The sequence below is a fragment of the Microtus oregoni genome, unplaced genomic scaffold, assembly GCF_018167655.1.
Source record: "Microtus oregoni isolate MIOR12 unplaced genomic scaffold, Mior012 000002F_ref0000024, whole genome shotgun sequence".
Classification (NCBI taxonomy): domain Eukaryota; kingdom Metazoa; phylum Chordata; class Mammalia; order Rodentia; family Cricetidae; genus Microtus; species Microtus oregoni.
The window spans coordinates 65534024-65548725 of record NW_024543061.1 but is presented as its reverse complement, the minus strand read 5'-3'; the positions used below and the strand labels follow the sequence as shown (position 1 = coordinate 65548725).

At 40.3% G+C, this 14702-nt stretch overlaps 1 protein-coding gene across 1 annotated transcript in view; it reads right to left on the bottom strand.

Moving 5' to 3' along the window:
- The window catches only part of Ano2 (anoctamin 2), a 332789-nt gene that overhangs the window by 171161 nt on the left and 146926 nt on the right, over window positions 1–14702 (bottom strand). The window contains exon 12 of the mRNA XM_041635458.1: window positions 5798–5932. Coding sequence (XP_041491392.1) covers window positions 5798–5932 — 135 coding nt within the window. The remainder of the gene's footprint in view (window positions 1–5797; window positions 5933–14702) is intronic.

Below are 14702 nucleotides of genomic sequence, written 5' to 3'. Positions count from 1 at the left end.
ACAAACCATCACTGCACAGTTAGAAAGTGTTGCAAGTTTCAGAGAAAAAGAAAACAAGATTTACACAGAAAATAATTTGTCTGTGTCATTTCAAGAGGAGAGCTCTGCTTTGCAGCCACATCGAAGAGTAGGGTCCCTCACATTGCCCTTCGTGCATGTGCATCTGAGACTGTTGCTTATCTTGTTTTGCGTACTTCCATGCCAGGGAAGTACAGTCTCACTCAATCTAATTTTAACTAAATATCAGAGATACCAGAAGGTCAGGGAAGAAAGATTCCTAAGATTATCAACCAATGCAGAACGAGGCACTTTAAGTACATGCCAGGCACTGTGTTAACGACTACTTTAAAAAACCCAAATGTGGGCATCTGTCAATTATCTGTACAAAACAGTAGTGTGGATTCTTCTCAAATTGTTTGAATTTGAAGTCAGAATGCTTGATATGTGTTGGGGTTTTTGATACAAGCAATTTAAGAGAATTTTAGAGAAACTGAATCCGGGAGCGGCATTAAAGGGACTGAACATCTTGAAACAGGCTGTTGGTGGACACGTTGAAAGATGAGGAAGCCCACTCAAGATGGAAATCAGTTCGGATTTATGCACCAGCTTCATAAGAAAATATCCAGATTTCTAGTGAGAAGTGATTGTGGCTATAAATCGAGAGGTCATTTCTCCAATATATCATTTCCTTCTAGAAAAGCTAGGATGGTTGGCAAATGGCCCGCCGATCAGTTGAGTGAAGACCCTAAAGCAAATGAGGTTCCTAAGAGTGAGTGAATGAGCACCGTTAGGGATACAAGAGCAGCTAACACAAGGCTGGGAGGCACAGGGAGGCGGGTTTCCAGGAAATCCACACACAACATCTGAAGTAAAGAAGTAAAGCACTTCCTTTCCCAATATGGTTTAAATTAATCAGCTGCTTTTTTAATGTTTCAGTCTTCCTCCACTATGTAAGTACTTAGCAAAAGAGACTTTTCTCTCCGGAGCCACATTCTCTAGGTATGACCGTGGAGAAGTATTACTGCTCAAATCTCTTCTCTCAAACACTGAGGAAGAAAAGAAACTACCTTTCCCCATAATTGTGTGTCTTTCCTGGCTTTGAAGCTGCAGTAGAGTTGTAGCAGACATGAGCGCTGGGGAAACTGAATAAAGAGCCACTAAATTCCCTAGTCCTTTGCAAGTTCCTAGGACAGTACAGCTGTAAAACCAGAAATGTTTCAGAATCGAAACATAGTGAATTCCAGCTTGATACCAGAATTAGCAATGTCTGAAACAATCCTCCATATAGTGTGTTTTCTTAGCAGATGATATTCGATTAAAACTATGATCAGCAGCAAGAGAAACTTCGGAGATCATAACAACACATGGGGATGGAAAAATAAACTTTTGAGAGGACCCTAAGAGAGATATACATGGATCTACATAGGAAGGACAGAAAGATAAGCTCTCTTGAGTAAATTGGAAGTGTGGGGGCCACAGGAGAGGGTGGAAGAGGAAAGGAAGGGAGAGGAGCACAGATAATATATAGATCAATAAAATCAATAAAAATTATATTTTTGAGCAATTATTATCATTATTAGGTCATTGAAGTGATTATCAGAGAAAACTTAAAAAATTCCTATCAGCGAATAAAAATGAAAACCAAGAATCTGAGAGACTACAGAAGCAAAACTTAGAAGGATGATTATAGCTATGCATGCCTAGGGTATAAAAACAAATAAACCTTAAGTAATTAGCATAATAATGAGTCTCAAGATCCTAAAATCAAATCCCAAGGAACAAATCAAATCCCAAGTTATTGGTAAGAAATAATTGATGAGGATGGAAGCAGAAATGAGTGGAAACAGAGTAAACGAACAACACGAAGAGCTCAGTAAAACAAAGAGCTGATTCTTTGAGAAACTGAAGTCAACAAGCCCTATGCCAAAATAAACAAAAGGAAGCAAAGACAATCTGGACAGTCAAAATGGTAGCAAAGAGGAGGGAATTATGGCACTGAATATCGTCAAAGGGTTATGGAACTCAGTGTAATTTTTGTCTAGTGTCCCCCAGTGCTTGCAGTTCAAGGGCTGGTTCAAAGCCGTGGAGTTCAGTTGCTCTCTATTACATAAAGAGTTTAAGGCTGCCTAGACTGAGGCCTGTTTCCAAAAACCAAAAATTCAACAGTGAATTTTAAAAAGTAATAACTAAAGGGAAACATATGGGGAACAAAGACGGCAACTCAGGGAGCTGGAGAGATAGCTCAGTGTCTGAGTTCTTGCTGCCCTTCCAGAAGACCCCAGCTCAGTTCCCAGCGCTCAGGTTTAGGTTGGCTAAAAACCAGTAAATCCAGCTCCAGGAGATCTGGCACCTCCTTCTGAACTCTTCAGGCTCAAGCCTATACACATACACACATACACACACACACACACACACACACACACTGTGAGCACATGTGCACACATGCAAAGGAACAAGTATTCATAACACACAAATAAAAAATAAAATAGAACTAAACTATCATATAGTCCATCTACACCACTTGTGCGTGTGTGTGTGTGTGCACGCACACACACACGCACATTTGATCAAGAGACCAAATCTAAGAAGCCTTAGTGCAGAATAAGGAGCTGAAATAAAACTAAAGACACAGGGAAAACAATTCAATGAAAACACATCAAATTTCCCAGATCTAAGGAAAGCAGCAGACACAAAATCACAAGATATGTAGAATGCCAGATAGACAGGAGCAGACAAGAACATACCCAGGACACATTATACTCGGAATACTGACTATGAATCAAATAGCAAACACTAACAACTGCAATGCAAAACTATCAATGCAAACACAAATGTCAGTCTCTCAGAATGAAGTCAGGCATCTATAAGCAAATATGGCACAGTTACTTGTATTCAGAAACAAACAAGAAGAAAAGTGTCCTAAATGCAGAACAGTTGAGAAGGAAGGGTACCAGGTGGAGAGAGATGGGAATAGGATGAGTGGATGGTCAAAGCATGACTTGTGTGTGTTTGGGAGTGGGGGGAAGTACTTCTATATATGTTTTGCTTTTATTGGTTAATGAATAAAGAAGCTGTTTTGGCCAATGACTTACAGAATAGAGCTAGGCAGGGAAAACTAAACTGAATGCTGGGAGAAAGAAAGCAGAGTCAGTGAGACACCATGGAGCCGCCAGAGGAGAAAGATGCAACCTGCTAGTTAGAACCTTGCCGGTAGGCTACAAACCTCATGATAAAATATAAAATAATAGAAATGGGTTAACCAAAGATAAAAGAGCTAGCTAGCAATACACTTAAGTGATTGGCCAAGCAGTGATTTAAATAATATAATTTCTGTGTGATTATTTCAGGAGTCTGGGTGGCCTCTTACAAGGTGTGAGTGTGTGTGTGTGTGTGTGTGTGTGTGAAACTGACACAATGAAATGCATGAATTTGTACAATTAATGTGACTCCCTAATACACCAGGAAAAGCGTTTAATCACTCTCAATTATTGCTAAGAAAGCTTGAGAATATGATTTGTCCAGATTCCCTATCAGGATTTAGAATCCTCTGTTGAGTAGGACCAGTTATGTGTGGCTTCATGGGGCCCATAGAGCCTGAACTTCTGACGGATACACAGTTATATTCTAAGAGTAGGTCTTTGGGATTAGGGATGTGGCTCAGTAGCAGGTGCATCCACCTCATGTGACACCTGACCCTGATGACCATCACTAAAAACAATGAAACAAGAGCAGGCCTTATTAAAAAACCACAGGAAATAGTTTTTCTATTATTTGTCTCTTTCCGGATTTCAAACACTTTCCCTTGCCTCTGAAAATCAACCATCAGAGTTTCAACCAGATGTCCACGGGTCGAGCTTCCTCACTGTGATTTACAATTTAAAATTGTGTGCGATTGCAGGATGAAAATACAAACACATAACTACACGCAAACATAGCACAGTAGGCATTTTTCCTTCCTGCCTATGAAGAACCCTAATATTTCATTTCATTGTATCCTATCTTATTGTGATGGTTAAGGTTTACTGTCAACCTGGCTGTGTTTATGATGCTGTAGAAGACACATCCAATGTCTGCGAGGATCAGACATTGATCTCTGTTCAGAGAGATTTAGCTGAAGACAGAAGACCTTCCCTGAGTGTAGGCAACATCCAGTAGGTTTGGGCCTTGGGCTGGTCAGAAAGAACACGAGATGATAATGTGAGCACCAGTAGCCATTGCTCTCTGCTTCCAGACTATGGACATAACACGATCAGCTACCTCATGTCCCTGCCACCAGATGCACCATGCCCCCTAAAACCACAAGTTTCCTTTTCCAGCCATTTTGTCCCAACAATGAGAAAAACAATGAATTCATTATCTAACTCTTCTTCCTTCAGGAGCAACCGCCAGGTTGCTCTTCATAGGTGACAGAACACGGCACACTGGCAAATGCCATGGGACATCGCAATGATAACAATACACTCTACAAGTGTGCATATCCCGCACATGCGAGTTTGTGTGTGCATACATGGCACAATGCTTCTGTGTAGACACAACTTGGCAGCCTATGCAGGCCCTGGTCATTTCCAACCAGAAATACAAACTCTTAGCTCTACCCTGACTTACTTAGCTTTGTTCTCCACACCAGCAGGGCTAGCTCTGGCTTGCCTTATGAGTTCATCTCTATAGAATGAGTGTGGCAAGACCACCCTGCTGGTTCCTCTCACTAGGGAACACCATTTCCCCAACAAGTCCAGTCTTGCCACAACATCCCTCCCTCCCACATCCAACTACAGTGGACATTCATAGTCTCCCTCAGTATCCTCAATTCATCTTGTTCCCAACAACGCATCATGTTGCTACAGAACTGAGTACCACTGCCATGATGTGTCCCATCTCCAGCTAAGACAAACTGAGCCACGGGAATTTTAACTCTAACACATAACACTAGAAGATGGCTCAGAACATGGACTGTGTGTGTGATCATGTAAGTTCTTGTTGTTTTAATATTCATGTTTTTTTTCTTTTTTTTGAGGTTGTTTTGGGGGTGAGTTGTTTTTCTAAACTTCTCTGCTGCTGTTTCTGGTGGGGTCTCACTCTGTACCCTCAGATGACTTCAAATTCACAATATAGCTTCAAGTCCAGCCTCAAAAATCCTAGCAATCTTCCTGCCTTGGCCTTCCAAGTGATACCGGGATTGGATGTAGTCAAACAATTGAGGTATAATGTCACCAGCAATTGATAAATACTTCTGTTCTTTATCGCCCTTCTCTTTCCCATAAGGACTAGCCTTTGTTCAGTCCTGGCTCTGCATGAGCCCTACCATGTGGTCTGTTGTGTCCTGCAGTTCTGACTTTCTGAACCATAGCTCGGCCCTTCCTTGCGGCCTCTTCTTATAGTATTCTGTGGCTACAAGATATGACCACAAGGACATGTGACTTTTATGTTGTTGCACATACTCTGACCTGCGTTTGATGGGAAGCCATCAGGCAAATGTTGTGAAGTTAAGGGGCAAAACCATTTATCCGTCATGATTCCTTTCACCACGTGGTATTTACCTGCCATACCAGGTGATGACCCCAGGGAGCAGATAGAAGAGGAAAAGAAGAGGACCGTGAGAACCAGCATGGCTCTGCAACCCTTCCCGAGCCCTGCAGCTCCCAGATCTGACTCTGGAGGGAAGTTCCATGCGTGGGAAGGGATGTGGGACAGAGAGCGAGGACTTTGGAAAGAGGTATGTGAAATGTGCTCACAAGTGGGGCGAAAGTCCAAACTATGACCATTCAGGAACGGAGCCTTGCCTCTAACAGGGACTTACCTGGGAATATCTTCCTCGATTGTTGCACACCCATAAAGAAACACGATCACCCCAATGACAGAAGATGGGATAAGGAACGATGTATACAACCCCAGCCAAGCAAAATACAGCCCAATTTTCTCTCCAAAATACTTCCTGGAAAACCAAGAAAGAAAAGAAAATGAAACACATATTAGAAACATCATAGACTCCCCATATTTCTTTTTGTTCTATGACTCAAAATAGATTGGCAAAAATACTCTTTTTGTAAGGACTTCAAAGGGATGGAGGCTACAGGGGAAGGGATCTCTGCACAAAAGAAATCAGCAACTGATCTTTGCTGAGATGGAGTTCACTCCACTTGCCTCACAGATACACATCAGCCTTGGCCGTTTGTGGGAAGGAGAAAGAACCCAGCCCTAACAGCAAACTCCAAGTATCCTGCCAGCTTTAGACTCCTCACCAACAGGAATAGTACATTACCTTCTTAAATCCAGACTGCTCAACCCACAAGAAAACACACTTTTTAAGAACAAACCTATTTTTAATAACTTATGTAAACCGAATATGTGGGTATGTGTAACTAATGTACACAAACCAACCTATGCATTTTTAAAGAATTACTAGAAATTCAATAAAATACTTGTAAAGGTTTGTTTTGGTGGGTGATTTTTATTTCTTATCTTCTGAACCACTTTATTGAGGCAAATGATATACAAAAGGCTATGAATACCTAATGTATCTGACAAGTCACCATGACATAGCCCCTGCTCCAAATACCCTTCCAGTGCTCCCTTCTCTAAATTATTTTTCTTTTGTGTTGAGAGCACTCAGCATAAAAAAGCTCCCTTCTTTCTTTTGTGTGTGTGTGTTTTCAAAATAGGGTTTCTCTGTAGCTTTAGAGCCTGTCCTGGAACTAGCTCTTGTAGACCAGACTGGCCTCAAATGCACAGAGATCCACCTGCCTCTGCCTCCCGAATGCTGGGATTAAAGGAGTGCACCACACCATCTGGCTAAGAGCTCCCCTCTTAGCAAAACTCTATTTATGCTCCCCACTGTTATTAGCTACAGACTGGTATATAATGGGACTCAAAAGTATACACATTCTACGTAACTAAAACTTTACACCCGTTGCTTTACATCTTCTGTTTTTCCCTTGATGTAGGCCTGGTAACCACAGTTCTACACTCAGATTCCACATACCCTACAGAAGACTAAATTCCTCAAAGAGGTGACATCGCACATCATTTGTACTACTGCCTGGCTTATTTCACTTAACATAGCGTTCTCCAAGTTCATCCATATTGTTACAAATAACAGCTTCCTCTTCTTGTGAAGCCAAATAATTTTTATTTCTTTGTTTAGTTTTTTATTTTCCCATACATTTTACTCCTTTGTTCACTTCTAATTTCAGTTCTCTTCACCTGTGCTCCTATCTGTATTGTTGATAATCTTTAAGATTATTCTTGTTAAGTATCTACTGAGCAGGCTATGGATCTGTTTCTTTGGGTTCTACTATTGGAACTCTATCTGATCCTTTAAGTGAGTGTCATGGATGCATGATCCTTGGAGCCTTGACTTTGCTGTCTGTGAACTTGGAAAGCAGCTACTTCTAGTTCTTTCTGGTTAGCTTTATCTGGAGAAGATCTTCATCAGTCATGCTGATGGATGGATTAGGTAGTAGAGTCTGTGGGTAAGAGAGCTAGGAATGTGTTGATAAAGCTAAGCTGAGTCAAGATCTTTTCCCATTTTGTAGGCTGTTGTTTTGTCTTGTTGACCGTGTTCTTTGCTTTACAGAAGCTTCTCAGTTTCAGGAGGTCCCATTTACTAATTGTTTTTCTCTGTGTCTGTGCTGCTAGGGTTATATTTAGGAAGTGGTTCCCTGTGACAGTGCATTCAACTGTATTTCCCACTTTCTCTTCTATAAGATTGAGAGTGGCTGGCTTGATGTTCAGGTCTTTGATCCATTTGGACTTGAGTTTTGTGTGTGGAGATAGATATGGGTCTATTTTCATTCTTCTACATGTTGACATCCAGTTATGCCAGCACCATTTGTTAAATGTGCTTCCTTTTTTCCAATTTGATATTTTTTGCTTCTTTGTTAAAAATCAGGGGTTCGAAGTTGTGTGGATTGATATCCAGATCTTCAATTTGGTTCCATTGGTCCTCCTGTCTGTTCTTATGCCAATACCAGGCTGTTTTCAGTACTGTAGCTCTGTAGTAGAGTTTGAAGTCAGGGATTGTGATGCCTCCAGAAGTTCCGTTATTGTACAGGATTGCTTTGGCTATTCTGGATTTTTTGCTTTTCCATATAGAAGTTGAGTACCATTCTTTCAAGGTCTGTGAAGAACTTTGCTGGGATTTTGATAGGCATTGCATTGAATCTGTAGATTGCTTTTGGTAAGATTATCATTTTTACTATGTTAATTCTAACTACTCAAGAGCGTGGGAGATCTTTCTACTTTGCGGTGTCTTCTTCAATTTCTTTCTTCAAAGATTTAGTTCTTCTCATGCAAGGCTTCCACTTGTTTGGTTAGAGTTACTCTGAGATATTTTATGCTATTTGTGGCTATTATGAAAGGTGATGTTTCTCTGATTTCTTTCTCAGCCCTTTTATCATCTGTGTACAGGACAGGTCTGTCTAAAATATACAAAGAACTCAAGAAATTGGCCATCAAAAGAATAAATAATCCAATAAAAAAATAGAGTTCAGACCTAAACAGAGAACTCTCAACAGAGGAATCTAAAATGGCTGAAAGACACTCAAAGAAATGTTCAACATCCTTAGTTATCAGAGGAATGTAAGTCGAAACAACTCTGAGATTCCATCTTACACCTATAAAAATGGCCAAGATCAAAAATACTGATGACAACTTACGCTGGAGAGGTTGTGAGGTAAAGGGAACACTTCTGCATGGCTGGTGGGAATGCAAGCTGGTACAGCCCCTTTGGATGTCAGTGTGGTAATTTCTTAGAAAATTAGGAAATAACCTTCCTCAAGACCCAGTAATACTACTTTTGGGTATATATCTGAAAAATGCTCAATTGTGCCACAAGGGCATGTGCTCAACTATGTCCATAGCAGCATTGTTTGTCATAGCCAGAACCTGAAAACAACCTAAATGCCCCTTGACTGAAGAATGGATAAGGAAAATGTGGTACATTTACACAATGGAGTACTACACAGCAGAAAAAATAATGATATCTTGAATTTTGCAGGCAAATGGATGGAGCTAGAAAACATCATTTTGAGTGAGGTAACCCAGACACAGAAAGACAATTATCACATGTGCTCAAACATAAGTGGTTTTTAAACATAAAGCAAAAGAAAACCAGCCCACTAATCACAATTCCAGATAATTTAGACAACAATGAGGAACCTAAGAGAGACATACATAGATTTAATCTATGGGAAGTAGAAAAAGAAAAGATCTCCTAAGTAAATTGGGAGCATCAGGACCTTGGGGGAGGATTGAAGAGGGGAAGGTAGAGGCAGGGAGGGGAGCAGAGAAAAATGGACCAAATATGAAGAAAAACAAAAGTAAAGAAAGCTACCTAACAATCAAAAGCCATAACACAAAGACAATGAGATGTCTCAGAGGGCAAGCAATTCCAACAACCTAAGGATACTTAAAAAGCACACGGTAAAAGCAAACAAATTCCTGAAAATTGTCTTTGATCCCCATGAACCCACCCACCTACCCCCCCAAAATGCAAATAGATAAGTAAATGAACAAATACTTTTTAAATTGTGGGGCAATATAAAAGGGCCTATCATACATGCGAGTAGGGTCTCAGTAGAAATGAGATTAGATTAAATATTTGAATGGATAACTTTCTACAGCTAAGGGTTTTCAAAAGCCATGAAAGACAATAAAACACAGATTAAAGTCACAAAGTCCCAAGCTGAAAGAGCATGAGATCAATAAGCAGCCACCTCCCCAGACTCAGCACAGTGAAGCTGCTGCAGACCCAGGATAGAAAAAAAAGTCTTTAAGCACACTGGATAAACAGGCGCACTAAATTCAGGGGGGACTCTCGGATGGGACCGCAGCCAATTCCTTAGCAGAAACTGTGAAAGCGAAAGAGAGTGACAACTTCAAAGTATGTAAAGAAAAAAAAAACCTGTTAACCTAGAATACTACACATAAAGAAAATGTCTTTCAAAAATGAAGGCAAAACCCAAATATGGCAGCAATCAAAAGCTTAATTCACTGCCAACAAAGCTGCCCTACAAAAAAAAATGTTGAAGGAGCTCTTTGTGCAAAATGGGTATGATCCAAGCAGAAATATGGATCGACACAAGATAGAAAGTACTAGAAATGGTAAAAAGAATGATAAATAAAAGCATCTTTATTTTTAATCTCCATGAACTGTAATTCACTATCTGAAGCATGCTTTCTCAATGTGGGTGACACTGTGCCCAAGGGGAGCTAACGTTGGATTTCTGGAATCCAGTTTAGAGTATTAATTGTTGCTATGATGATTTAACCCTCCCAAGGCAGGAGTAGTACATAAACAGACATAGAGTTTATTAATAGCATTAAGGTTTCATGGGACACGTGAGAACTGGAGACCAAAAATGGTACTAGAGGGGAAAATGATGGTTTAGAGCATTGTTAAACCAATAGTAGTGACAATGGGTTGTGGGATTTACAGTGTACTCATAAATAAACTATATAACAGCAAAAATAGACAATTAAAGGAAAGAAACTGAAGAATATTTTTACAAGGTGCTGCATGTAAAGAGTGTGAAGGTATAGATTTGAAAGTAGAGTATAACCACATTTAAAATATTTTTGTTAGCTCTAGAGAATAACTAAAATATGTTAATGTTAGATCTAACTAATGGACTGTTAGTGGAGATAAAATGGAATAATAAATACAACAAATTAAAAATTGAAAAAAATCAAGAAGAAAGAGAAAACAAATGATAAAAACATGATAGATTTAAAAGGTAAACATATTAAAGATTATATTAAGTGTGAATAACCTAAATATCTCAAAAAACTAAGACTGTGAAATCAAGAAAGAAAATAAAACTCAGCTGTATGGTTTTTTTTTTTATCAGAAAGACAATTTAAATAGAAAGGCATACTGGGATATAAAAAGGGTCATAAGTATGACTACATCATGCAAATATTAATTTTAAAAAGCGAAGAGAAAAGTTGACTTCAAAACAAAGACTATTATGGATACAGGAGAAATCGACATAATGATTATTTCACCAAAATCAAATAAACCTAAATGTCTGAGTGCATTTTTTAAAATGAACACAGTAAAAAAATTAGAGGATAATAGACTTTTAAATAAAAATTACAGCTGCTCCTCAACTTACAATGGAGTCGCGCCCAAATATACACAATGCAAAACATTGTAGGCTGAAAATACATTCAACCCACAACTGAGTATCAGAGTTTAGCAGTGATGGAGGAAGGTCATTGGTTAATTATAATAAAAAAATTGCTTGGCCTCATAGGTTAAAATATAGGTGGGTGGAGTAAACAGAACAGAATGCTGGGAAGAAGAGGAAGTGAGCTCAGACTCGACAGCTCTGCTCTCTGGAGCAGAGACGCCATGCTCCCCTCTCCTGGGCAGATGCACGCGATGAAGCAAGTCGCCAGATCAGACATGCTGAATCTTTCCCGGTAAGACCGGTGCTACACAGTTTATTAGAGATAGGTTGATCGGGATATCAGAATTAGCCAGTAAGGGCTAGAGCTAATGGGCCAAGCAGTATTTGAATGAATACAGTTTGTGTGTTGTTATTTCGGGGCATAAGCTAACAGGCGGCCAGCCCCGGCGCTCCTATTACTACATAGCAATACGTTTCATTGTGGGATGTCCTTGTTTCCTTCATGATTGCCTGGTTTGCTGGAAGATGAATTTGCTGCCACGCCCCCTACCTCCCACATTGCAAAAGATGAAACTATAGCCCTGCACACCATTCGTTAGGAAAAGACCACAGCAGAGGTTACATTGAGCTCAAGTCACGTTCATAGCATCATGAACTCAAAAACAAAAAACCATTAAGTCAAACTGTTGCAAATCAGAGGCCATGCAGAGTGACACCCGTATCCCTGCTTTAGTAATTGAGATGACAAGTACCCATAAAGCCGGGGAGATATTAAAGATAGCCTAAACCAAGTCAGACTAATTTACATTTGTAGAATTTCCTACCAAATAACCACAGATTCTTATTCTTTTCTATATTCAGTCATGAAGATAGGCCACATTCTGAACCATAAAATGAATTTAACAAATGTGGATGCTTGAATAATAAATATTTTTTTTTCTGTGACCACAACTAAATTAAACAGAAAACTTACAGCAGAGTGATATCTGGGGAAAATCCCCAAAAATTTGGAAATTAAACAATAGCCTTCCAAACAACTCATGGATCAAAGAAGAAATCACAAAGAAAATTGAAAAATATTTCAATTGAGTGAAAAGAAAACACAACACATCAAACTTTGCATGGTACCATTAAAGTCATGCTTTGAGGGTAATCTAAAACATAGATACTTGAATTAAAAACACAGTATTGAGTTAGTAATCAGAGCCTCTCCTTCAACTAGAAAAACAAGGGCAAATTCAACCCAAAGCAAGCAGAGGAAGGAAGTGGAGATGAATCCATAAATTATAATTATAAGTTACCAACCAATCCAATTTATTTTCAGTCATGGAAGTCAAACAGATGTACAAGAACTGCATCTTGTCTATGACATATCTGCTAGTACCTTCGAGGACACCCAGTGGTACAGAACACAGGCTCTGGAATAGCAGGGCTGCATAGCAATGCTGTTTCTGCTCTTCTCCGAGACACAAAAGTCTCCACTAAAGACTCCACTAAGACTAAAAAGTCTTAGCTTTGTTTTCTCCCATTTTAAATTTTGTTAGTATGAAAATTAAATGAGCCGGGTTCATGAGAACAGAGTAAATAAATCAACATTAATGGATACAGATTATATCACTCTGGATTAATGGGAAGAACTGCGCATCACACATCATGCCTGAGAGATGGGAAAGATGCTTGCATGAAGATATTCAGCACAGAGTGTCTATCTAGAATATCCAAAGGACTTCTACCTATCACTAAGAAATAGACACATGACCCAACCAAAAACATGGGCAAAAGACTTGAGTGCAACCTTGAATAGAATAACCAGTTGATCAATAAATATGAGAGGTACTCAGTTTACTTAATTCCCTGAAAAATGCCAGCAGGGTAAAGTCTGTAGGACAATCTCTGTTCCCTGCCCACCGGACTGAAGGATGACAGGAATCATCTCTGCTTTTCAGTGCTGATCTTAGAAAAAGCTGTTTAGGACACCGAAATGACAGTTTGATCTGTACGTTTTTTGCCATGTGAGCATGGAGTCTTGAATTTAAGCCTCAAATCCACATTTAAAAGTTAAAAACTCATGGTGTACACTCATAAAGCCAATAAGAGGGTTGTAAAGACAGACAGGTACCAGGGACTGGCTGGCTTGATGATTTGAAACCAAATAAATGACCCTGTCTCAAAATACAAGATGAGGGCACCAAAGGAATGCAACTGAGGTTGACCCCTGGCCTCCACATGCCTGGGTTTACGTGTGCACAGGGACTCACACACACATGAACACACTAACAGAATCTGTCAGGTTTCCCCAGGCTCCCCAGAGACAGATCTTAAAGGCAGACACTTGATGCTCTTAGCCGCATTGTGGGCAGGAGCCAGAGGGGACAATTCTGAGCCTTTCATTCAAGTCCACAATGGGCTCTCGAGAAAGGGCTAGAGCTTTTCAGCCACAGAAATCAAGCAAGCCAACAAATCCCCTCCCTGGTGAGACTCTGGGATGGGACCAACACCACTCTGAATCCCAATTATAAATGTCTTTTTTTATCCATCCTCAGTTCTTTGAGATAATATAAGTGGATTCTGGTTCATAAGGGGCCAGCATGAGAGAGAAATGAAGGAAGGGTAACATACTTCCTTCCAGAACCACATCCTGGCCTTGGGAGGAGGGATTCATGGGTAATATGTCCTCTGTGTTCTCTGAACTTCAGAAAAGCAAGTTAAAGTCAGTGTAGGGCAAAGGTTAGACTCACGTGTGTAAATCAGCTCAGGTTTGCTCATCAGTCTCTAATATGAGCTCCGTCCCCTGAAAGATTGTGGTTCTAATACATGGTCCCCAGTTGGTAGTGCAGCTTATGCATGAAGTCTAGTTGAAAGAAGTATGTCTATGGGGGTGGGTCCTTGGGGTATATCATTTCTGGCCACCTCCTGTCTTTCCCTTTGCTTCCTAACCAGTCATGAAGAGCACAGATCTCTGCATGTTCCTGCCTCTATAATATTCTGTCCACGCATGCAGGACCGAGCAACCATAGGAAGAACCCTCTGAAACGGTGAGTTAAAATGAGGCCTTCCTCTCTGAAGTGGTTTTGGTCAGGTATTTTTTCCTTAATAGTTTCTTTGAGAAGACCCTCAGTCAGCTCCTAAGGTAAGGTCAGAATGCTAGCTTTCCCCTCAAGGATGCTCCTGTTACATGGTTCAAATGAGTTTCTAGCTGAAATGGGAAGTGAACTGCCCCTTTGGAGGGAAAGGGGGAGAAAGCCTCCCTCTCAGGGGCTGTGGTGTGAGACTCTCCCTGTCTGGGCCTTAGAGTCCCAAGACTGTCTCATCTCTACTGCCCATAGGCAATGTGGGAATGCCTCTGGCTAGCCCACTCCCAATGATTCGGGTCCAGTGGTTCTTGAGGACCATGGTACACATGACTCTGTATGTGGACCATGGATAGGACAGTCTTGTAATCCAATGGATGTACATGTTCCCCTCTGTCACTGCTACTCAGCTACCTGGACTTAAACTTGGGTGGCGCTTGAGCATTGTGTTATATTCTGGGCTCCTCTAAAGGACCTGGGGTTTTCTTTCTTTTACTTT